The sequence below is a fragment of the Chlorocebus sabaeus genome, chromosome 13, assembly GCF_047675955.1.
Source record: "Chlorocebus sabaeus isolate Y175 chromosome 13, mChlSab1.0.hap1, whole genome shotgun sequence".
Taxonomy (NCBI): domain Eukaryota; kingdom Metazoa; phylum Chordata; class Mammalia; order Primates; family Cercopithecidae; genus Chlorocebus; species Chlorocebus sabaeus.
The window spans coordinates 42,434,844-42,460,896 of NC_132916.1; the positions used below are offsets into that span (position 1 = coordinate 42,434,844).

General features: G+C 39.8%; 1 protein-coding gene across 1 annotated transcript in view; it reads left to right on the top strand.

Moving 5' to 3' along the window:
- SLC35F1 (solute carrier family 35 member F1) overlaps window positions 1–26,053 on the top strand; it is a 420,547-nt gene that overhangs the window by 370,898 nt on the left and 23,596 nt on the right. Inside the window, exons 4-7 of the mRNA XM_038000977.2 lie at window positions 4,099–4,258; window positions 12,204–12,360; window positions 14,237–14,289; window positions 21,958–22,112. Coding sequence (XP_037856905.1) covers window positions 4,099–4,258; window positions 12,204–12,360; window positions 14,237–14,289; window positions 21,958–22,112 — 525 coding nt within the window. The remainder of the gene's footprint in view (window positions 1–4,098; window positions 4,259–12,203; window positions 12,361–14,236; window positions 14,290–21,957; window positions 22,113–26,053) is intronic.

Here is a 26,053-nt window from a genome sequence, read left to right on the forward strand (position 1 = left end):
GAGATTGGGATGAGCCTGGGCAATTTAATGAGACCCCATCTCTATTTAAAAAATAAAGTTTAAAAACACCTACAAGTTTCAAATAATAATCCTGCTATCACCATGACTTCAGAGACTTTGCCCCAAGCCGTTGTGTACTGTGTGCCTCTGTGTCTCTATCTTTTTGTTGGTTTGGTTTGGTTTGGTTTGGTTTGAAGACAGAATCACACTGTTGCCCAGGATGGAGTTCAGTGGCACAATCTCAGCTTATTGCAACCTCTGCCTCTCAGGTTCAAGCAATTCTCCTGCCTCAGCCTCCCAAGTAGCTTGAATTACAGGCACGCACCATCATGCCTGGCTAATTTTTGTATTTTTAGTAGAGACAGGGTTTCTCCATATTGGCCAGGCTGGTCTCGAACTCTTGACCTCAAGTGATCCTCCCGCCTTGGCCTCCCAAAGTGCTGGGATTACAGGTGTGAGCCACTGTGCTCAGCCGTCTCTATAAAATTAGTAAACAGAATCGTAGACACCTCTGGCATGTGTTGCCTGAGGATTCAAGGAATAAGGAGAATGAAATTCATTTAAATTCTTAGGGGGGAAAAAAGGATGCTATGTAAATCTAAGAGTAATAAACACTTCACTTTTCTATTAAAGTATTTTTAATGTCCTTGGAGAGTTTTCAGAGCATAAGATGGTTATAAAATAATATTTGTTTATTTTTTTGTATGGATATTTTATAATTTCTTTTTAGATTCAGAGATGTATGCAAAGAAAGTTAAATCTACTGAAAAGATTAATGGCAATCAGAAGAGGAGTTTTTGTTTGTTTGTTTTCTTTTTTAACAGTTTCAGTTATAATGCTGCTCTTTTCTACCACTCTAACAATCACTTAGCCAAGGAAGTAAGCTAGGAGAAAGCTATTGGAAAATCATTTTGTCAGTATGTTTTATGTTATATAACCACGAGGGGAAGGCTGAAGGCAAAAATCACTAAAAAAGAATAGCCTGTTTAGTAAGAGCAGCTCCCAGTTTCTCTCACCAGTTACAGATGCCATGGTGAGACCTTCAGCTGTAGCAATTAAATATTCCTGTCATTGACCTTCACTAAAACATTGTTCAAAAAATTCTTATGACACAATTTCTGCTGATTCTAACAATTTGTGTGACCTTGAGCACATCATTTCACCTCTCGGGACTTAGGAATCCTCAACTGTTAAATAAAGGGGTCTTGGTGATTCTAAACTGGGGAGAGACTGCCCTCCAGGGGCCTTTGCAAATGTGTAGAATGTTTAATGGTCAAGGCCCAGCAATGCTAACTGCCCTGCAGAGAACATGAGACAATCTTGCAAAATGAATTGTCCCACCCTAAATGCCAGTAGCAACCTTGATTATCTCTAATATCCCTTCTGACGGTCAGTGATACCACATGTCTGACCATTCGTTGATTTATTCAGCCACCAATTACTGAGGCCCCACTGTATCATAAGCACCAAGCTCCTCTCCTCAGATACCCCAGAAACCCTGGCTTTATTGTATCCTGTCTAAGAAAAATTATGATTATATTCTTCTTTCCCTTCTCTTCTTTGTAAAAGTTTGCACTTACCCACAGAACCACCTGACACTTACAAATAAGGATTTTCCAACTCAAACCATTAGGGGAATAGATCTCAGGACTCATCAAGTGCTTTGGGTTTTCTAATGACACTGAGAACTTAAAAGCTCACTTCAGCCCTCCTCAAAGATTGGATGATGGCCTAGCTTGCCCTCAGTAATTCAGGAAGAGAGGCTTTCAGCTCTGCTGACCAAGGGCTTCCAGCCAGATAATGAAACCCTAATTCTGTAGTGTGCAGCTAAATATTTCAACTTGATTCAATCATTTTTAATTTTTAACACAAAACTCCAACTGTTTTATGCCCAGTGAACAGTTTTCAATGGCAAACTGAAGTTTCCTAATATACTTAAATAGCATCTGAGGCTAGCTGCGAAACTTACGTTAGAGCATATTACCACATCATTAACTTACATTGCTAATTAACTGCAGTGAGCAACTGTGTGCTGTAGTAAAATCCTACCTGCCACCACCTCCTTCCTATAGCCCCTCCAAGAGTGCTGTGACCTTTGGGCTCAGCCCCCAGCCATCACAGTGCTACTTAGCATTCACATGGTCCTTCCTCACCTTATCATCTCAGCAACCCTGGGGATAGCTTACTATTCTGAGTGCTTGTTTCATTTTGCAGAGGAGAAGACCAGTGCACAGAGAAACATGAGCATCTGTCCAGGTCACAAAAAGCTTTGGGGATAGAGGGGATTCAGCATGCTATTTGCAGTGCCAAGAAGCCACTCTGATGTTCAGGGATGTTTTGCAAATACACAAACCTTTTCCAGCCTTCAGTGAATCTTGGAGACTCTATTTTGATGTTTCTGATCATTAAAAATCTTTGTATATATTTGCTCAATAACTCTTACTGAATACTCCTCCTAATCCCAGCAGTGTTCTGATGCCAATAATCCTGTACTAATTAAGTACTATTACAAGTGGAACTACAGAGGAGAAGTACAGGGTTCAACAAAAGCATCAAACAGGACTCGACCTAGCTTGGGGATCTAAGAGGCTTTCCTGAGGAGGCAACTTAACAAGTGCAGGCCTGAAGGAAAAGGAGGAGGAAGTTCAAGCAGTGGAGCACTCCAGAAGGAGGGGTGTACATAAGTGAAGGCCCTGGGGCAGGAAGGAGAGGCTTGTTCCATGTAGCAGAGGATGTTAGCTCAGTCTAGGTGGCAGAAGTGGGAGAGGGTGGCATGAGTAGATTTGAGAGATGTTTGGAAGATTAAATTGGCAGAATTTGGTAATCAATAGGATATAGGCAATGAAAGTGAAGGAGTATTGAGGATCACTGCCCTGTACTGGCAGCTGGGTGGTAGGGGCCACTTGTTTAGAATTCCAGCAAGGAGATATACTGGGCAGTTAGGCAAATCACAAGTTCCTCATGTGCTACAAGGAACTTACACTTCTGTGTGACATCACTTTGTCTAAGAGAGACCCTGTCTTGGATAGTGTATCCAGAGGTCTTACCACAGTGTGGTAGAGTCTGAATTAATTCCATGGAGCCCAAAGCATGTGTTTGAAAGCAGGGTTATAGACCAGCAATGAGGGCCTCGTGATTTAAGAATTACTTTCATGTGTAGTATTTCTGAGGTTCATATTGATCTTTGGGGAAAGTTGTTATCTTCATTTTACTAATAGAAATTTGAAGCTCCTGAGCTCGTGATTTGCCCGAGGTCACACAGCTGTAAATGAGGATTTGTACTCAAATTCAGGTCTTCTGACTCCTAGCACAGGGGTCTTCTGATTTCACCACATTATCTCTCTACATAATTGGGGCAAATTCTCTATCAACTCCTCGGACTTACGTGTCAGATGGAATCTCACTATTTGTACAAAATATATTAAAAAATGAAATCAAATTTTTTTGCTATACTCTATTCAACTTTCTTTAAAAAATTGTTTCTAATAGTTCTTTTAAGTATTTCTACTTTTGAGGCTCATAAATTTGCATTTATATTGAGAGCATTTTTTTATTTTAAGAATGAAATGACAAGAACAGATCAATTTTTACTGGTAGCAGGAGGACAGCTGTCCAGGAGAAGTTAAATTCAACTTTTGTCTAATTTCTAATAATTTATAAAACATTATAAGACCTCTGCACCCTCACCTCCTATTCCCAGATGTTCTCGTAAAATAGGGGGGCAGTGTAAAAAGGTCGGGTATACTCTCCCCAAACCAAAGGTGTTCCCGTGGAGCATGGCCTGGCTCTGAAGAAGACAGGAGGCAGAGTTGCCCCAGCACCTGGAGGCAGGAGACTCTTCACCACCAGCCTGTCATAAGTTTGCCTTCTCCCCTTTCCCTTAAAGTTTGGGGGATGTTTACAATTAAGTAAATAAATAAAGCTAATTTCCATTTATTTCAGATTCTGTTTTAACTACATCAAGTCTGGGTCTACACAAAATCTCAGGTTCAGGGGAAAGACAGAACCCTTTCTGCAGAACTAAATTACTTTTCCCTTTTACATGGAAAGCTTCCTCCTGAACCTCCTGTTGTTGTTTACCTTCATCCCTCCCAATAGCTCCTGGACTGTTTTGTGATCCCAGTCGTGATTTTGCTCTCCTGGTTCTTCCTGCTGATCCGGTACAAGGCTGTGCATTTCATCGGCATCGTCGTCTGCATCCTGGGAATGGGCTGCATGGTGGGAGCAGATGTGCTTGTGGGAAGACATCAGGGAGCAGGTGAGTCTTCGGATGTTCACCAGGTTCCTTACCTCTGTGGGTGAGGCCAAGACAAGAAATGGAATGTTCGTAGTTGGGTGAAAACAAGGACCTTAGGAACCTGGATTTCCCACTCTTTGTGTCCTGTTCATGTTTGTTCCCCACACCTGAAACGGGGCACATAGGAAGTGCTTAATGCATGTTTCTTGAGTGAATGAGGATGCAAAATACAGCTTTCATGCCCTTTCTGCATCCATTCAGAAACATACACACAGTGTTTAAAACTGAGAGTCATGACCTACCAAGAAGATGTTTTGGAGGTCAATCCATTCCTGAACCAGCTACCTGGCCCAAGCCCTGGTCCTTTGTAGAGTTGGTGGTAATGAGTTAATTCACTCCTGAGTCACAGGGCCTTCCACACATTTCCCCAACCCCAAACCTTTCTCTGTCAAGCCAGAGAAAGACTGAGCTTTCAAACTACTGGGTGAAGGTTGGTTTATAGGCCCACAAGTGAATAAAGTTTGAGGACTAGTTAGGAGTGCTCCATAATTTTAGTGGGGAGGGTTAAGTTCTGTCTCCTCACACACGGTTTTTAATTTGTTTTACAAGGAGGGGTTATTGGTATCAATTAGAGTTTATAAACCCACAAGGTAAAGCTACATGATTCACTCATCAAATTGTTGTGAATCTGCTGGGGGAGCCCTGAGCCAGGGTGGTTTCCAGAAGACCCTTTTTAAAGCATTGGAGTTCTTTAAAATGTACCAAAATTTTTGCTACAGAAGGGTGTTTGGAACAGAAAAAAAAAAAAAAAATGACCTTCTTTGTTAACATTAGAAGTGGGATAGAAAGTACCCACTTTTCTATAGTTCTTGGAATTGCCCTTTCTTCTAGGAAATTGGATGATAAAGAGTCAAAAATGGACCATTTCTCTTTATGAGACAAGGTCACATGAAGTCTCTGAAACGATGTCATGTATGTTGCACCATAGAACTTTATAACTGAAAAGGACCTTGTTCAGCTCCTTTATGATTGACATATGTGAACACCAAGATGCATCCAAACCAAGTGAGTTGCCTCCAGGGCAGGACTCCTTCTCTGTCTCATGTTGCTGGGAGGTGAAGATATAACATAGAACAAAAGAGAGACAACCTCAGCCTCATATATCCATACCACCTACACAACACCATCGGTCCCCACTTCAATAGAAATCTGAAAACCTCAGTGTTTCCCAGATTCTCTTCTATGAAACACTGGTTCCATAACGTATCAATAGATGTCATATGAAAGGGCCAATATTATGCTATATGCAGGTAGTAATGATATGAATAATCTTTTCAGACCAGATAATATTTTTATCTTATACAATGTGGCCAGTTGTTCTAAAGTCATATGTGTGTATATATATTATATATATACATATATAAATATATATGCATACATATATATATATATATTTTTTTTTGAGACAGATTCTTGCTCTGTCGCCCAGGCTGGAGTGCAGTGGCGTAATTTCAGCTCACTGCAACCTCCACCTCCTGGGTTCAAGTGATTCCCCTGCCTCGGCCTCCCAAGTAGCTGGGATTACAGGCACCTGCCACCACTCCCAGCTAATTTTTGTATTTTTAGTAGAGACGGGATTTCACCACGTTGGCCAGGCTGGTCTTGAACTCTTGACCTCAAGTGCTCCACCGGCCTCGGCCTCCCAAAGTGCCAAGGTTACAGGCATAAGCCACTACAGCCGGCCTAAAGTCATAATTTAATTACACTTTCTCAGCTTTCCACACACTGTGTAAACACAGGCTAAGCAGAAACAAGTACCCTTAGTTATAAAAACTCTACCTTCATGAACCCCAGCCATTCATCTTGGCCACCATCTTGCATTCGATAGTCAACTATAAAGATGAACATTTAAGCCTAGAATGTTAAGCTAATTTGAATTGATTTCACTAGATTGTATTCATTAATCCTGTAAAAAATGTTGTTTTGATTTTAAATGAAGTGCTAGAAAATAAGCAAAACTACTTAAGAAAAAGAAAGTAAGTCCGTTTGAGAGTCTTTCCAAAGTGTCATTTTTAAAAAACAACGTAGATGTGGCTAAAACATACTGGAGTGGAATTTGGTTTCTGCACGTGAATCTGTTTAAGGCCCACAGCATCATTGCTTTTGTGATATACAAAGCATCAGTGTTAACAGAATTAATCTTTATCAGTGTGGAGCACTTTCCGTGGTATTGAAATGGTGCCCAAGTACATAGAGTGATGTTTTAAGACCAGCCCAGATATAGGATCCAAGGACTCATTTTATAAAATTATGATTGGACATGCTCTGCCTCTATAAAAATATTAAAGTAGGCAGCAATTTAAGCTATCACAGAGAACACATTTTTTTAAAGAAAAAAAAAAAACACACTGGTTTTGAAGTCAGTAGAATCCTAAAATTGTTATATATCATTATCAAAAATATTCCTTTTTTTCACCTCTATGGCAGAGTTGGTTCAATTGCATTAATCAGCCAGGGTCACAAAACTTTTCTAAAATACTGCAGGTAATCACTAGAACATAAGTCAGGCATCCAACTCCATATAAAATGTCATCACCAGGCCAAGCACATTCAGAAATCCTAGCGACTCAAGAGGCCAAGGCAGGAGGGTCACTTGAGGCCAGGAGTTCGAGATCAGCCTGAGCAACATAGTAAGACCTCATCTCTACACAAAAAATTAGCCAGCATGGTAGTGTGCACCTATAGTCCTGCCACTTGGGAGGCTGAGGCGGGAGGATCGCTTGAGCCCAGGAATTTAAGGTTATAGTGGGCTGTGATTGCACCACTGCATTCTAGCCTGGGCAACAGACCAAGACTCTATCTCAAAAAAATCAGAATAATAATAATAAAATTATCATCACTGTATCAACAGTTTTGCACAGGAAAAGAGACTGTCTAACTTCATCCTTTTTATAATGCTTAATCTATGTTTCATCTTCATTGGAATTTTGACAATTCTGTCTCCAAGCACGTTGATGTTGGCCTTTCAAAGTTTCTTTGACTTCCTTATCATTAAAGCAATTGCTTTAATTCTACTTTGTCAGCATGTTTCTTCATTAGCTATCCAGGAATTACTTGTTTTGATTTAAGTCTGACTGAAGGAAACTTCTTAGATGGCATTAAGTACTTCATGTACAAAATATGTTTCGGGGCACAGAATGATGTGCCAGGAATAGGGCTTTTGTTGAAACTTGACCAGCAAGTTTTCCCACTCTAGACAGAGGTGGAAAGAAAGCACCCTAGTCCCCAGCCCGGAAGACTCTGCCTTAGAGACTATAGAGCGGTATATGTGGTGGGAAGGATGCAAACAGCACTTATGTTCTCATTCTATGTGTGTCACGTGTACAACTGATCACCCACTATAGGACGCCCTTTAAGCTCACCTGAAGGAAATGTCTTTTCCAAGCTTACTGGTAAAAAGTCAGTGGTCTTAATATGTGTATTCTCTTTGTCACCTTGGCTCCATGTCAGCAGTATAGGCCTCTTCTGAAAGATCATCTCTGCATTTACTGATGTGTGGGGTAATTAACAGGCAATGGAAGTGGCTTCTGAGAATATTATAAATATTATAGATGTGTTGGAGTGTGTAAAAATGACTTAGTAAAGTTGAAAAGATTCAGCACCAGGAGTTCTCTACTTGCTTGGGAAAACTTAATGGATATAAAAGGCAAGGTTAGAAGGTAATAAGATTAAGATAAAACCTAATCAAAATAACTCCTTGTTATGAAATATCCTTCTTGCCCTTCAAAATATCCTCTTTCTAACACAATACATTTATTGCATCTTTTAGTTCATTTATCAAAGATATTAGATGCCAACAATAATTTTTTATTACACTTAATTTTATATTTATTTCAAGGAAAAGAAAATATTTTCAAGGAGCTAGGTAATCAAACACAATCAAGTAAAAAAGACATTTTTTATTGCGTGCCCACAGGTACCAGGTACTTTAATATAGATTATTTCATTTAATCCTCCTAACTATGCAAATAATTTTTATTGTCATTCTTGCAGCTGAAGAAATCAAGCCTCAGAGAAGATAAGCAATATGTTTAAGGACACACCATCTCCAAATTACGTGGCCCAGATGTGAAATTTAGCCATTATTCTTTCTGCTATAACACTTAGTCCTTCTTTTTCCATAATTGTGACTTCTGTAACAAATGTAAAGACGTTTTATCATAGTAAATTAATGTAAGTGACTGCCCTAGATTGCCCAGAATGGAGAAGTTCCCCAGATGTGGAACTTTTAGTGCTAAAACCAACAGAGTCCCAGGAAAACGAGATAGTTGGTGCTCCCTATTTGAGAGGCAGATGTATTCAATGGGATGGATACATTTTCAGGAACTGCACTAACAGTCTTTCAACACTCTAGAATAGTATAACTCACCATTTATTTCTTGTCCTAGTGGTAAGTCATGATTTCAAATAGCCTTCCTTTTTCCTCCCACCACCACGCATACACAAACATGTCTCCAAACATGATGTTTCTAGTACTTAAACAAAAATCTAATAAGGAAAGCCAGTTTTTGCAAAACAATTATAACTAGGTTGATTAGAATCAAGGAGCAATCCAAAATGAGAAATGCCCAACCCAAAGAGACACGTGGTTCAGGAAATAATGTATTCACTTTTTTAAACTACCATTTAGTGAACATTTACTAAGTGTCAGATACAATGCTAAGCATTTTACATGTCATATTTTATTTTATTCTCATAGTAACCTAATTTTAAGATAAGGAAACTGAAGTTCAGAAAGACTCTGTAGTTTGCCCAGTATTACACAGCTAGTAAGTGATAGAGATGTGATCAGATCCAACTCTACCAATAAATTGAAAGCTGTTCTCACTGAAAACATTTATCATAGGATGTATTAAGACATGTTCAGTCAACTCAATTCATTTAGCTTTTTATTGAGCATGTATAATGCTCCAGAGTCCATGCTAGAGACCACACAGAATATACAGCTGAGTGAGCCATAGTCCCTGCCCTTCAACCATGATTTGTAAGAGAACAGTTGGCTGCGGGAAGATGAGATACACAAGTTAACAAGTAACAGACAAGGAGTGGAATATTATGGGTGCCATAGACAGATACCATTGCTGTGAAATTTAGAGGAGGGAGAGAACTATCGGTTTGGGCAGACATTTCATAATTTTAAATGTGTCCATTTACCCAAAATTTATAAATCATTATCACCTATTGTGGTTTTATACACACATAAATGACAGATGTTCTAGCATAACTTTGCCCATGAGCATTGTGCAAAAATTGCTATCATGATGTCAGGTATCTACTGCATTAACAGTACATAAACTATATTAATATTTTATATATTATTAATGTAATATGTTATAATTTCCAGTTAACTAGATACAAATTTTAGACACAAAATATTAGTCTTAGTACCTATACTTTTTATTATATCAAACACTTCATTATATCATTGGATAAAATTATGTTCTGGTTAATTATGTTTAACTAAATTTTAATGTATGTTATATGTATATGTACTACTTTCAAATGACTTAAAAACTGACAAATATAATTATCAGCAAATTATAATAAATAATATTTAATCTTTTTGTTAGTGATAAATTAGAAAATACTTGTGAACTTGTGGTTACACAAAATTGTGTTGTGATGATCAATAATTATTACTGAATTGGTGAAAACTCAAAGTACCGGTGAGTATATTTCTTACAGTCAAAGGCTAGTTAACAGAAGAGGCCATAACCATGTGGCGTTTGAAAAATATTGGTGAGACTGTTCACTGAAATAGTGTGTCCTCTTTTTAGGACTTTTAAAAGGTAGATTGATGCTTCCCTAATTTCTATTAAAATATGTCATTATGATTTAGCTTTCTTCAGTTCATTCTATAAAATTAATTTTATTAACCAAGAATTATATTATGCAGCACTTCCACACTTCACTAGTACAACAGTAATTGATATTCATAATAATGACCCCATGTCATCACAAGGCTCTAAAATGTCTTCTGAGTGAAAAGAGACTGGATCATGTTCATTACAACTTTACAATTTTAGTTATAGATACGTTCTATTTTATGGGTCATTCTTCAGATGAACTACTTAAAATTAAAAGTTTGTCATTATTTTATAGTTGACACATAAAAAAGATTAATCAGGTTGCCAAAGATTTTACATTCTGTCACAGCAACCTTAATTTTCCTAAAAGATCTGCCCAGGGACCTCTCACCAAGTCTGGTTTCTCATTAGGGCCTCCTCAAGTTCTCGGCTCATCTCCTGGGCAGTGATGCCTAACTCCTCATGAACCCAAAGAGAACTTCCAGCTCTCACAAAATCCCATTCTCAGCTCCATTCCCATGAGGATGACTCCAGCACAATGTTACCTTCGGAGTCTTTTCCCTTGTCTCTCCAATCCTTGACAGGAAAAGGAAGTTCCCTTAGAAAATGTGGCACCATTTAGAGATAGAATCTTCCAAGGCGACCACATGCTGAAGTCTTTCCGCAAGCCCTGCCCAGATTTTCTGATGTGAAGCCACTACCTAAAGAACACTCAGTGCACCCCACTGAACAGTGAGAACCCAGGCTCATCAGGAAATCCAGGGCTAAGCTATCGTGAGTCCTTTCCTTAGAATCACACTGGAGTAAGCACCCTTTCCAACCTCAGCTTCCACTGCCCCAGAGCTGCAGGTAAGCTGAGCTCCTGCACTGCTGACTTACGCAGGACAGAGCCAGAGACCACTTGGGTATAGAGCACACCAGTGAGGCCATTCTAGCTGCTTATTTCTACTCTCCTCCTTCCCTGGCTCCATACTTCCTGGAGTGGGAAGTTTGCCCAACTCTAGGAAATACCTGGGTAAAGCATTTATTTTGTTTTAAATCAACCAAAATTGAGTTTATTTTTATTTATTTATTTCTTTGAGACAGAATTTCACTCTTTCCCCCAGGCTGGAGTGAAGTGGCACAATCTTGGCTCACTGCAACCTCCACCTCCCTTGTTCTAAGGGATTCTTCGCCTCAGCCTCCCAAGTAGCTGGGATTACAGGCACCCACCACCACATCTGGCTAATTTTTGTAGTTTTAGTAGAGACAAGGTTTTGTCATGTTGGCCAGGCTGGTCTCAAACTCCTGACCTCAGGTGATCCACCTGCCTCGGCCTCCCAAAATGCTAGGATTACAGGCGTGTGCCACCACACCCAGCCCAAAACTGAGTTTAACACAAAAAGAATTTTTAATGAAAAAATGTTAATGTGATCGTGAATTTCATATATTTACACTCTTATGTTACTTACCTCAGGGGAGTTGAAAATTTCAACCCATAAATCCTTTCACTCTCATTTTCTAACAGTTACACATTTTGCCCATGGTCAAAATGGAGTCTTGACGGCTTCTGTCATAGCTTCCCTCCCTGAATAGCAGAGGGTGGAAATTTATGCTGCTTCTGTTTGTTCTACACCATGTTCACTAAACTGCTGGAAAATGTCCTGAAACCAACATAACTTGTGCATGTATTAGCATATATTCATAGACATTAGCTGGGTGTGGTGGTCGGGGCCTGTAATCTCAGCTACTCGGGAGGCTGAGGCAGGAGAATCCCTTAGAACCTGGAAGGTAGAGGTTGCACTGAGCCGAGATTGTGCCACTTCATGTTTGTATAAATCTGATAAGTGAAAATCTGATACCTGGACAGAAGATAGTGGGCTTTGTAGAGAGGGTGTGATCTGGAAGAGACTGATCTCTTTCTTAGTTAGAGAAGACTTCTAATTGTGTCAACACAGGCAACCTTTTTATATCAGAACATGTCTAGAGCACAGATAAACAAACTTCTATAAAAATGTCAAAATAGAATAGGCAAGGGAAGCTCAATTTGCTGATGCCAGATTCTTGTTAAGAAGGTTTTAATGATGCTCTCTCTGTTTGTTTGTTTGGTTGGTTCCTAGGGGAAAATAAGCTGGTAGGGGACCTTCTGGTCTTAGGAGGAGCCACACTCTATGGTATCTCTAACGTCTGGGAAGAATACATCATCCGAACCCTGAGCCGAGTGGAATTCCTGGGAATGATTGGTCTCTTTGGAGCATTTTTCAGTGGAATTCAATTGTGAGTAAAAATAACAAGAAATATAGATAGTAGAGGGACTGTCAAGACTTATTCTTACAATTTTTGTTCTTGGGATGTAAAAATCAATGCTGGAATCCAGACGCCAGCTTCCTGTACAAAGGACTGATGAAATCTGTCAACTCAATATCTTTATTAGTAAATTTCCTCCAAATTAAACAAGTTTAATATAAATTTTTATAAAACACCTAATGTTTTATAAAACATTGAAGATAGTTTGCTAGAAAGCATTAGAAGCATTAGGATTGATTATCTGAAACCAATGAGCGGGTTATTACTTAGAGAAGTAGAAAAACTAAGCATAAATGCCCCAATTCAATGCATTTGCAGAAAGGAACATTCTGTCTACTAGTGACAACCACCAGTAGAAAACCTATAGTTTAAAATTATCCTTTTATAAATGTGTGATTTTACTGCCCATGGATTTGCAAGGGTGGACCACATTTCAAATTTATCTCTTAGAATTTAGCATTTCTGTTTTCCTTAAAAAGGTGAAGATATAATACAGACATTCACTAAGCACCACAAAGTCAAAAGCACCAGTTTTGCAATAATTCTACGACTGAAACATGTAAGTCATCACTGACTATTGCCTCAGAATTTTTTATGAGAATAAGTTTCAATCAAAGAATTTTCCACTGGTAAAGACCAATATTTTAGCTTCATGAAAGATATAAAGAATGATAGTATACCCTCCAGTCAAATTTTACTGAATCCCTTTCTACAAACAGGTAATTCAGATTTTACCAGTCTCTTTCTACAAAGCAAACACTTTCTAATTGCATGGGTTCAGTGTCTGAAATTATTTATGGAAGATAGTTTGGCATCACCTTAAACAGGTTTTACACATAGACTGTTTCAACAATCCTCCAAATTTTGTTGTCTTGAGATACTCGTGAAAAACTTCACAGCAAACAAGGCACAGTCTGATAAGGATTTATTTGGGGTTCATTTTTGAAAGTGATGGCATTTTAAAGCCCCTAAATTTGGTGTGTCAGCTTTGTGAGAGGAAAACGAATTACCTAGTTCAACTATTCATAGCCAACATTTTGTAGATAGATGACTTCTTTTATGGGTTATTATTCTTGAGTCCAAAAAATATGTTCAGAGATCTAGTGCTCATTTGCTTCAGTTATAGTCTCTTAGAGTTGAGTGTTCCCTTTGGGGGACACTGCCGCCAAAATAATGGAAGTGGCATTAGGGTGTCCTTGGCAAGTGGGATATATTGAGAGCTCACTGGAATCAAAGTAATGCTGGTGGAGTGATGCCAATGCCACCTCCCCATTCTCTTCTAGATCAGTGGTTCTCAAAATACGGTCCTCTGACCAGCAGCACTGGTATCACATGAGAATTTGCCAGAAATGCACGTCCATGGATCTCACCAAATCTCTGAATCAATTGCGAGGGTTGGGACCAGGAAACTGTATTTTAACACACTCTCCAGATGGCTGTCATGTGCATTTAACTTTGAGAATCATTGCCCTAGAAAACGCTCAATCAGAAATTGATTAAACCTGCAAGCACAGACATTTTCTGAACCTCACGGTTTGCTTTTCAAAAAGCATCTGTCAAGCAGAAACAAAGGCTGCAGGCAGACTGTTTGGATGAGAAGGGCAGGAAGGGTTGAGCTCCCCAGGGCCCTGTGGCACACCCTCACACACCGACCAGGTTCTTCAGGGAAAAACCGCAGGCTGCCTAATTAGACTTGCTTCTACGTGACCCAAAATTCTTTCTGAAATTCATCTGGTTGCTTCATTATTTGTATAAACCTGATAAGTGGAAAAAAAAAAAAAAAAAAGAGCGAAAGTAGAGTGCGTTCTAATCTTGCTCATCGGGTTCATTTTCTTTGAATTTGCAGAGCTATAATGGAGCATAAGGAGCTGTTAAAGGTGCCCTGGGATTGGCAAATAGGTAAGGAGTTGGCTCACCTAAGATGCTCTTTTTATAACCTGAGAAATGTGTTTGAAGAATGATGTGGGTCAGGTGGAGCACAAACAAGGAAGGGATTTAGAATGGTAGGGGACAAGGGAAAATGAAATCCCTTCATCATTTCAGGAAATCCTGCACATTCTGAGAGACTAAATTGTATGATTCGTAATGTTTCCTAATTGAGCTTCTGCCCATTATCATTGCCAAGATGCCATTAGGGGAGACACAGAAGTGTGTTATTAGGTTAAAGACCAATAGAGAAAAAAAAAAAAAAAACCTGGCCTGAGGCAGTGGTAGCACATAAATGACAGCAATTTGCCTTAGCCAAGAAACACTAAACTGATGTGACCATTAAAAAGTACTACTTTAGTAAAGGGAAAAAAACTGAATTTAACAAAAAACCATGAAAGGAAACAATGTAGTGGGCATTCTGAGCCCATAAAAACCTTTCAGAAGGGAGCAGTTTGCACAAAAGAAATGGTTAATTGATCTCCAAATGGACTTAGAAAATACCAGACATGCTTTGAGCTAGTTAAGTCATCCAGGACTTCTCAAGTTCCACCTGTTTCTAAAACCACTTTCCTCAAAGAAATTTAGGACAAGGATTTAAGATACTAGGAGATGCTCTAATGATCAATCTCAGCAAGCCCTAAAAAAGGGACTGACATTTAATACCCTCAGAACGTGTCTCCACAGTGAGCACAGAACGTAACGTGGCTTATGGAATTGCATGGAAAATGTGTGCAGAGTGAATGCAAGTGGCGGGGGGGGGGGGGGGGGGGCGGCTACAGACTCTTCCCCACACGGAAGCTGGCTGCTTGAGCCATCTCTCCCTTCTATGACTTTTGATACAACTTTAGCCAAATTCTGTGTCCATAAGGAAACACAATAAAAACATAAACTCCCGTGCGTCACTTTACCTACCTGTCCCCATCCCCTAAGCACATGAGGCCAACTTACTGCAGACATCATTCCCTCTGAAGGCACACTGTGAGCCACAGAATTGTACCTGACTCTCCCTAGGGGTTCTCTCTAGTGACTTCGAGGGCTGACCAGCCCCGTGTCTCAGAGTCGTGCCGTTTAATTTCTCTCCAGTTGTGCTACAGAATGATATAATTAAAGGAAAATCAACAGGGCAAGGGGAGAGAGAAGAGGAGGGCAACAGGGAAAGGAAACCAGATGCAGGTTACAGAAAGCATTTGTCTTTGTGACCCACAACACTAGAAAACAAAATGTTACCTGTGCTTGGTGACACTTCACATGCAGCGGTCCGTGAGTATAAATTAATTTTATATTGATGATAATAGTGATGATCAAAAATAATTTGTCCTCAAACTATGTGAATGCCATATGCATATCCACTGAGGTTCTATTATAATTCAGTGTTAGTTAAATGAGTCATCAAAAGATAGTTTTATTCTGAGCTCTCATATTGCCATTAAAACATCAGTCCCCTATAGTTGAAGATGATGAAGGATAGTGTAAAAGGAACACATTACAGAGCCATCCATTTAATTTCTGATTGGAAATGAGGCCAAAATGGCCTCCATAGCACAGTAGGGTGACTATAGTTAACAATAATTTGTTGTGTATTTCAAAATAGCTAGAAGAGATTTAGAATGTTCCCAACACACACAAAAAAATTAATCAATGGTTGAAGTGATGGATATCCCAATTACCCTGACTTGATCATTACACAATGCATGCATGTATCAAAATATCACATGTACCTCATAAATATGTACAATTATTATGTATCAACAAAAAATGGCCTCGAAGGGAAATCAAATACTCATCTTCCTCTTTCTGAAGCATTTGTAGGGTTGCGTTTGGGATGTGTTTACACCAGGGCCTCCTTGGTCCTCATTATCTCACCCTGACCTACTGCAAGGTTCTGTTGTTAGCTCAGTTCTAGACACATGGCATGCAGGGGATAAATGTTTACTAAGTGAGCAAATGAATGAATGACAAGCAACAAAGATGGTCCTATTCTTTCCTCTCTCATCTCACAAAATACAGACAAAAGGGAAGCAGTGGAGACAATGGCAGGAGACTTTAAGCTTGACATTGCACTTCTTTCTGTGGAACTGGGAGATGGCATAGCAACCACTGCAATTCATGGGCCAGAGAGGCAGGGAGACATCAAGGGAAGGTCAGCACCCTTTCAAATCCACCTCACACTCCTTGAGAAGTCACCTGAGAGGCCAAGCTCTGATGGCTATGTCCTGGTGGACAGCTCACATTCTTCTGTTTAGGAGACCAGAATCCAAGAGGTGTTCATTTCTCAGCATCTGTCAATGAATTTATCTGCCTCCCCTCTCTCCACATTAGTAATCTAACCTCGTATAATCTCTTGGATAACTCATGTGGTTGCCATTTTATCAAAGTGGAAAGATGGTTGTTGTTTTTGTTTCCTTGGGATAATAAATATATTTTCTATTTTTTTCTTTGGGATACATGTTTTCTATTTTCTTAGCTTGAAGGCACTTTTAAAAACAGATTTTGTTATTTTCCTACAACTCTGGTCAATTGCAAAATATAGAGCAATTAAAAGCAAGAGGATAATAGTTATTGTTGTTTGTTTTTATTCCATTGTTTTACTCTACTGAACAGAAAGACTGGTTGTGATGATCTAATCAGTAAACTCAAGTCAAACGTATGACCTCATATGCTAAAATACCCTCCTGGGGAGCAGGAATGTTAGAGTCACATTCATAAGTCTAATAAACAACTTGAACATTCCCTTTATCCCATGGGTCATACTGTCATACTGTGGGTCATACTGTGCTAAAGGATGTGTGAACAAGTGTAATCGATGTGAAAGTCAAATGTCAGAGAAAAGAAAAAGTATGTTGCAGGTCAGTGAGCACCGGCTTGTGGTATGCAGGAACCTTCTTCACTTTTGATGTTGTGGTTGATGCTTGTCTTGGTTTTGGTTTTAGTATTTTTCCTGGAGGCCAAAACAAAAGATTTGCCCTCTCCCTGAATATGGAATTATGGGATTACAGAACAGGAAAAGACCTAGAGGATAATTAAGAATACACCTTTCCTGGCCAGGCGCAGTGGCTCACACCTGTAATCCCAGCACTTTGAGAGGCTGAGGTGGGTGGATCACTTAAAGCCAGGGGTTCAAGACCAGCCTGGCCAACATGGTGAAACCCTGTCTCTGCTAAAAATACAAAAATTAGCTGGGTGTGGTGGTGCGTGCCTGTAGTCCCAGCTACTCAGGAGGCTGAGGATCGCTTGAACCAAGAAGGCCAAGATTGTAGTGAGCCGGGATCGCACAACTGCATTCCAGCCTGAACAACAGAGCAAGACTCTGTCTCAAAAAAAAAAAAAAAAAAAAAGTATACGTTTCTTTTTACCGATGTTGAACCTGAGGCCTGGGGAGTTGAGGTGATGCTCGTCAGAGCATTACGTATCTGAGCAAAGCTAGCCCAGTGCCCTTTATACACTTAACCTAATGCATATGTTCTGAGGAGTCATCTGACCTAGCCATTGTTTTTAAGAATTACAAATAATATTTTAAAACTCTGGTATATTCAAAAGAAAGAGAAAGAACACCACTGGAATCCCAAAGAAAAAGATGAGATCAAATATATGTAGCCTATACAGACACATACTATATATATATATATATATATATATAGTATCTCTCTCTCTCTAGATATATATATATATTAAAAAAAATATTAACTGAGGTATTGATTAGAGTCAATAGGATGTTCCTTCAAAACCTTATTTCTCTTTATAATAATTAAACAATATAGATGAGTGTTATGTACTCAGAATTTAAAGTCAGGCTGCCTGTGTGACCTAAGGGCAAGTTATTTAACCTCTATAAGCTGGTCTTTTGCCTGTTTACTCACAGATCCATCTTTTACCCTTTCCTCTGCTCTGCTTATGCAAATCCACATCCCAGCCTCCCTTGTCAACTGGATTCCAGTCAGTTTTGTCCAATGGGAAGCAGTCGAGGGAGATTGGAGGTGGGAGAAAGGAAGAAACCGGTGTTTCTCTCTGTGTCCCTCTGTTTGGGGTCAGATCTCTTCTAGATGTGGCTAAGTCTCCTCTGTGATTCTACCCCTGCTGGGCTTCCCTAACTTCTGACCCCGGGTAACGTGGCCTTCCTCTTGTATTTCCCTAGCTCTTGGGTTGTGAGTAACTCCCTGCTATTGCTAATCTTCAGGTTGTCTCACCATCCCTGTTTCCCCAGCACCCATTTGAACACCTTTGTAACTTGTACTCCATATAACATATCCTCTGTTTAACCCAGTATGGACTGTGTTTCTTGAATCTATAAGCCTATTTCCTAACCTATATAAAGAGGATAGCAATAGTTATCAGCATTATACTGTTGTGGAGATTAATTACTGTACATGAAGTACATGACACATAGTAAGTGCACAATCCATATTAGCTGATAATAGTATTTCCCATCTCTGTAGCTTAAATTACTTTAGTGCATAAGCGCAAGAGTGACCAAATTCTATCCTTAGTGACAGAGAGAACATTCCAAGAGGAAATGTTTATACACATACTCTGTTATAAATGTACTTACTGCAGCCATTTTGTAGTTGTCAGTCAAAAAGCAATTCAGTTCATTTGTTTGATCATGCTGATCAATTGAAAACCCTACCTGGACAGAAAGGTGGACTTTCAGAGGCATTGTTAATGTCCATTAACTATCTAATGTCCATCTAAGAACAGTCAAGAAAGGGCAGCGATGCTGCATTCCAACTCTCAATTTAATCATGTGTTAACTAGGCTGGCTATGCTTTGCTTAGGAAACAGTATATTCACATGCAAAAACATTGGTTGACCTAGTTGTTAATCGTGATAGTGTATATATTCCACTCCTATCCCCCTACCTCTAATTTCTGCAGTATTTAAAAATAGGTTGAGAATATTTTAGCTGGAAGCATCCTAAGGTAGGATGGTTAGCAAAGTTCCATGTGTTTATTTTCCTACTCTCTTTTGCCCACCAACTGGGCTTGTAAAATCTCACCACTTCTCTGAGTCCTCCAATTATATATCCAGCTCCCTACTGGACAGATCCTTTTGGATAATGCATAAGCGTCTAAAACAACACACTCAAAATGGAGCATTTTATTTCTCCTGAAAACTGGTCCTCTTTTAGCTCCCTCCATCTCAGTATATGGCGTCACAGTTCACCCAGTTTCTAAATTAGCCAGAACCCCTGGGCATGCTTCAATGCTATCCTTTCCCTCACCACCTACATCAGGCTATCACCAGGGCCTGTTGAATCTTCACAAACCCAGACACTTCCCTTCTCTACTGCCGTTTCAAGTAAAACCAAGCAAGCTACCAGCCTCTCTTGCCGGGACTATGACACCGCCATTCTGACTAGTCTTTGTAACTGGTCCCATGCTTTTCTCCTTCCAATCCCTTCTCCACAGAGTAGCCAAAATCATCTTTTGAAAATGTAGATCAGATTCTTTTGGTCACCTGCTGCGAACTCCTCAATGGCTTCCTCGTACAACTAGAATAAGATACACATTCTTTTCCAAGACCTGCAAAGCCCTGCATAATCCATTCCCTTCCCAATTTTCTAGCTTCCTCTGCCTGTTTTCTTCATTCTGCTCAGCCATTCTGGCCTTGGTCAGCATCTGGAACACTTGAGGCCCTGTCCCTTTCAGGAACTTTTCATGTGCAGATTTCCTTGGCTCCTCTCATGGCAGTCTCCTTTGGTCCTTCGGCACTTGAGGTAAATGCCACCTCCACAAAGTAGCCCTACCCCACCACCCTGTCTAAAGCAAACTCCTGCCATTCTCTTTAGGAAACCCTTGTCTTTCTGCATAGCATTAATAGCAACTCTAAGCTTCCTGTCTATTTTATTTTTCATTGTTCCTAGCCCATAGCAGAGTGCTCAGGGCATAGTTAGTACTCAGAGAATAACAGTTGAATAAATGAGTGAATATACCAACAGAGCCCACAAGTCAAAGTCCACGCAAAATGATGGAAGGGTATTATTCTGGAACTTTCTAACCCAGTCATGGTATATAAATTAGTGACACCTTCAAAAAACAAAACAAAACAAAAAAAAGAAACAAGGCTCTGTTGCCTAGACTGTGTTCTGATCAAGTTTTATTATTTTTAGTGGATTAATCTAAGGATGGATCTTGTCACAGATTTCTCTACGGAGTACCAAATTAATTTTTATGTCTTTTCATGTATTAGTCATAAGTTATGTAACATTTATTGCATTTTTAGTAGCTTGGTTAAAAGGAAAATGAACTACAAGTAGCATGAAAACACATCCAGGAAAACTATCCGTTTTTAGGGAATTCAAATTTCTGATGGAGAATTAAAAATCAAACTAACATTACTGCGATGGAATCTATGCATAGGACTTTTACCTTTCCTAAATAGGAAAGTGGCTGGTCCCCCTTCGTCCGAGGGCACTTCCACCACGCTAGAGGGGGCTATTGTACTGAGTTTACTTACTTATGTTCAGAATAATTTTCTTGTAGATCTGATGTGGCTTTTCATATGCAATGATGATTTTGTGCCCTTAAGCACTTTTCATATGGGCAAACCCAATTTATCTTTAGATGAATCCCTGGTCTTCATAGTCAGAAAGACCAGATATTCGGTACCTACCACACTCCCCAAAATCCATAAGTCAGAGGAAGCAAATCTGCCCACAGCCCACACCAGACACATTTAATCAAGGATTCCTTTGGAAAGGTTATTTTTATTATGTTGTAATGCCCAAGCAGACACTGAATTGTAGCATTTATGCTTATCCTATGCCTTATTCTTTCAAGGTGGAGAAAAGAGTATTATTATTTTTTTTACATTTGCATTGTATCAACATTTGGAGAAAGTACAGATTTAGCTGTAAACTCCTGCTTGGGACCCTGCAAAATAGAGTACCCATGTCTAGGCTTAATTACAGAGAAAGAGAGAGAAATTTTGAGGATGAGAGATTGGCCACATAGTATTTTAAGGTCATGAAAGCCCACACGTGAGAGTTCACAGTAGGCCAGGATATGTGATGGAAGGGCAGGACTCTGTGTGTTGTGGGTAGGGCAGAACAGAATTCACGAATCTGGAAGAGACTGACAGATCATCCTGTGTTCCCAGCAATGAATTCATCCACCCAAAGCCACACAGTCAAGATTCCAATTCAGTATTCTAAGTCTGGGTCTCTTTGACATGCAAGCTCTTCAACTTTAAAGACTACGTAGTTATTCATCATTGTGGGCAATACATGATAGCAAATGGTTTTGTTGCTATTACTCAAATTAAAAACTAAGAGTTAAAAAAAAATGTTTAAAAATAGATGAATAGCAAAAGCTGATTACAGCACAATTGGGAGAATTCAAAAACCTTGATTCTGTGTTCTGACTATCGCCACTAAGAGGCACTCCTTCCCAGAAGAAGCAAAATGTCAGCAATGCAATAAGAAGCAGAAAGTTCATTTTTCACACTTAAATTTTTATTTTTTGATCTTATTTTATTTTTGTACTGTGTTATCCAATAATAAGCACCAGTGAATAGGGGTAAAGAGAAACTGCCTTGTGTGAGTGACAGGTGGTGTGCACTCTTCCCCTTCTTTCCTGCTGTGGATGCTGAAGATGCCCTGGAGGAGGCCCTGACGCTGCCTTCTCTTTACTCTTCCCCCAGGACTGCTCTACGTTGGCTTTAGTGCCTGCATGTTTGGTCTCTACAGCTTTATGCCAGTCGTCATAAAGAAAACCAGCGCCACTTCAGTCAACCTCTCTCTGCTCACAGCAGACTTGTACAGCCTGTTCTGTGGATTGTTTCTCTTCCACTACAAGGTAAGTTGAGTGAGTGCTCCTTTGTGAAGATGATACTTTGTAGGAAACAATGAACATGGGTGGGAATGCCTGGATGTCAAATGTCCTGATTTTGTGTAGGGAATAAGAATGTAACCGGGTGTGTGAACCTCCATGATTTGGGTATTCACATTTCAATTATAAGACAGAGACATTTTGTCCTATGAGATCAGTAACTATGGACAATTGATAGTAAGAGATGAGAAACAGCCATAAAGGAAAGAGCTTTTGAATACTGGGGACAGTTTTCCTGACAGCTTTCAGCCCAGAAGCTACTCTTTTTCCAATATGAACCTAGGAAGAGTTGTACAATTCCCAAACTACAGCTGCAAATGGATTCTGCCAAAGGCCTTGGCAGAGTATGTTCTCTTTGGAGAAAAGACACAATTCCTGCAGTTTCTGCTTTGCAGATATTTTTATAGCAAATATGAATGGAAAACGTTAATGCACTAGAAATAGTTTTTTTACTAAAAGATTGGGGTTTGAGTAAAGGAATGCAAAGAGATCATGTGAGGCACTGGCAGTGAATGCATCAGCCCTAAAGAAAAGAAGAAACTGTCCAGTCCAAAGATGTCAGCCTCTCAGAATGCAAAACTCTGCCCACATCTTCACCCTAGGGAGCATGACTAATTGATTATGGCACACTGAGGTCAGATCCTACTCCTCTTAACCCCACACTCGCTGCTGCCAATAACAATCAATTAGAATTGACATGCGAGAAGATACCACTTGCCATTCCTTAACTAGTCCTATAAGACAAGAGTCAACAGGGACTATGACCCAGTGTGAAACAGGCCAAATATGGAATGTCCAAGCAGATAAGACCAAACTTGGACAGCTGAAAGAAGAAGAGGCAGAAGAAAAGAGACACTACTCTGGCCACTTTTAGCCAAGTTCCTCACCAATGGTATTACAGCCACCATCCGCAGCACTCGGGGGTGGCCAGCTGATGGGGCACCTTGGTGAGCAAAGCATCTTCATCCAGATGAAACTGGGTATAGACGTTCCTGGAGAAACAATAAGCTAAAAAGAGCATGTACTTGACATGACCAGGGGCAAAGCAGCTGAAGTGAATAATCAGGATTACTACTGAGAAAAGCAAAAGTCATAGCCAAGAAACCAATGCAAAAGGGCAGACATGGGTGAAAAAGAGAATACAAATGAAGCTGGTTAGTAGCTAGGAGGATCAGAAACAGATCTGAGAGACGGTACAAGTTGAGAAAGTGGCTGTGACAGCAGACAGGAATAATGTTCCTATTTTTCCTCCAGCTTTATTGAGGTATAACTGAAGAATAAAAATTGTACTATATACAGTATTTAAGATGTACAACATGATTTTTTGATGTATGTATACATTGTGAAATGTTCACCACAATCAAGCTAATTATATCCATCGCCTCACATCGTTACCTTTTTTCTGTGTGTGTGTGTGTGTGTGTGTGTGTGTGTGTGTCTGTGTCTGTGTGTGGTGAGAATACTTTAGATCTACTTTCTTGGCAAATTTCAAGTACAGATTACCATTAACTATCATCATCATGCTGTAGGTTAGGTCTCCAAAACTCACTCATTTTATAACTGAAAGTTTGTACCCTCTAGCTATCATCTCTCCATTCCCCCGACAAGTTCCTATTTTATATGAAGCCTTTTGCCGAATACAGTGGCAAAACTAAGAGCTTAGAGAAAGTATCTAGGACTGGGCAATGTTTATTGTTTGCAATTTGTTTTGTCTGTATGGAACAAGCTGTTTCCCAAGCTACCTTGGTCCTCATAAAGGGTAAAAAGCAAGGTCACAATATGTTCCTCTCGTACTGCTCCTAACCAGTGCGGGAAAACCAGCTTCCTTCAAAATCCCCCTCCTCACACATCCAGTCATTTTCCAGAGCTCTGGGGAGCACCTGGCAGTGGGTTCATCCTCACAGCAGGTGGCCAGCAATATTCTTCTCTCCTCTTCAGTTAAGCATCCACATCTAGTCCGTTACTTGGTGTGAACTCAGTTCTTAGCAATTAATCTTGTAATTTACTTTATAAGCTTCTGAACTAGAAGAATCCCTTTAATCTTCCTTAAGGAAAGATGATTAAAATCTGTTGTTCTGCTGAGGACTGCAGTCACTGCTTGGGCGGTTCAGATCCAGGCGAGCTCCCAGCATGCCTGAGAGCGGTGTTCCTGAAAGTCTGGTTTCACTGGGGTGCTTGATAAAAATGCAGATTTGTGGGCCACACCCCTAAGCCACAGAGTCAGTATCTGGAGATGTGTCTGGGGAAGTGTGGCTGGTAACAGGTTCCCCCTGGCAGTCTGATGCCCTCTGAGTTTGAGAACCACTGTCCTTGATAAGAGTGTACTCGAACAGTGCCTGTTCCTGTCTGAGCCTGTCTTTTCCCACACTTCTGCTGATGTGGGGTTAACCCTGGGGTTCCTCAAATTTACAAGCATCAGGAAATGAGAGGGCTGATATGCTAATTCTCTGCAATCCATCCTCTCCTCCTATTATTTGTATGTTCCTATTCACTGAGGATAAGTAACTTTGCTCAAGAGGAAACCATGTAGTAACCCCCCATTATGCCATCAGAAGGGAAACTCTGTTTTCTGAAAATTAAATTACTGTATTCACTAATTTAGAATTGTAATGGATATTTTTATTTCATACAGCAATGATTTGGGGTTTTTTTTTTTTTTTTTGGTATGGCAAAATACACATACATTTTGTTACTATTTGAAATATAAATTTTCTTAAAGCAGGAATTGATCCAACAGAGTAGTCATTTCTTCTAGTTAAAATTTATTTCTATTGCCTTTTTAAAAATTGACTATAATTGTAGATTCACATGCACTTTTAAGAAATAATAGAGAAAGCCCAGTTAACCCCTGTGAGCCCAAGTATCTGAGATAGGTCTCAATCAATTTGGAAAGTTTATGTTGCCACGATTAAGGGTGCACCTGTGATACAGCCTTAGGATGTCATGACAATATGTGCCCGAGGAGGTTGGGGAACAGCTTGCTTTTTATACATTTTAGGGAGACATAATACATTGATCAATACATGTAAGATTTACATTGGTTTGATCTGGAAAGGCCAGACAACTCAAAGCAGAGGCTTCCAGGTCACAGGTTAGATTTAAACATTTTCTGATTAGCAGTTGGTTGAGAGAATTATTATCAGTAGGAAGGAATGTCTGCTTTACCATAAGGGGTTGTGAAGACTGGGGTTTTATCATGCAGATGAAGCCTCCAAGTAGCAGGCTTCAGAGAGAATAGATTATAAATGTTTCTTATCATATTTAAGGTCTGTGTTGATGTTAATGCCAGTTGGCTCTTCCTGAATTCCAAAAGGAAGGAGGGTATAGTGAGGCATGCCCAACTCCCCCTTCCCATCATGGCCTGAACTAGCTTTTCAGGTTAACTTTGGAATGCCTTTGGCTGAGAGGAAGGGTCCATCCAGATGGTTGGGGGACCTTAGAATTTTATTCTTGGTTTATACGCTTTACCTAGTCACTTACCCCTAGTGATAACATCTTGCCAAACTGTAGTACAAAAAAACCCACAAAACTGTAGTACAATACCAGGATGTTAACACTGATACACTCAACATCCAGGACATTTCCATCAGCACAGGGATTGCTCATGCTGCCCTTTATAACCACACCTACTTCCCTCACCCACCCCCAGCTCCTCAAAATCACTAGTTTGTTCTCCATTCCTATAAATCTGTCATTTCAAAATGTTATATAAATGGAATTACACAGTATGTTACCCTTAGGGATTGAATTTTTCCACCAGGAGAGGCGTCTTTAAACTAAATGAAATGTTGTGTGGAAAAGGGCTTAGTCAGTAAGCTTAAACTAAGAGTTTAAAAAATATTGATGTGGCCAGGCACAGTGGCTTACACCTGAAATCCCAGCACTTTGGGAGGCCGAGGCAGGTGGAT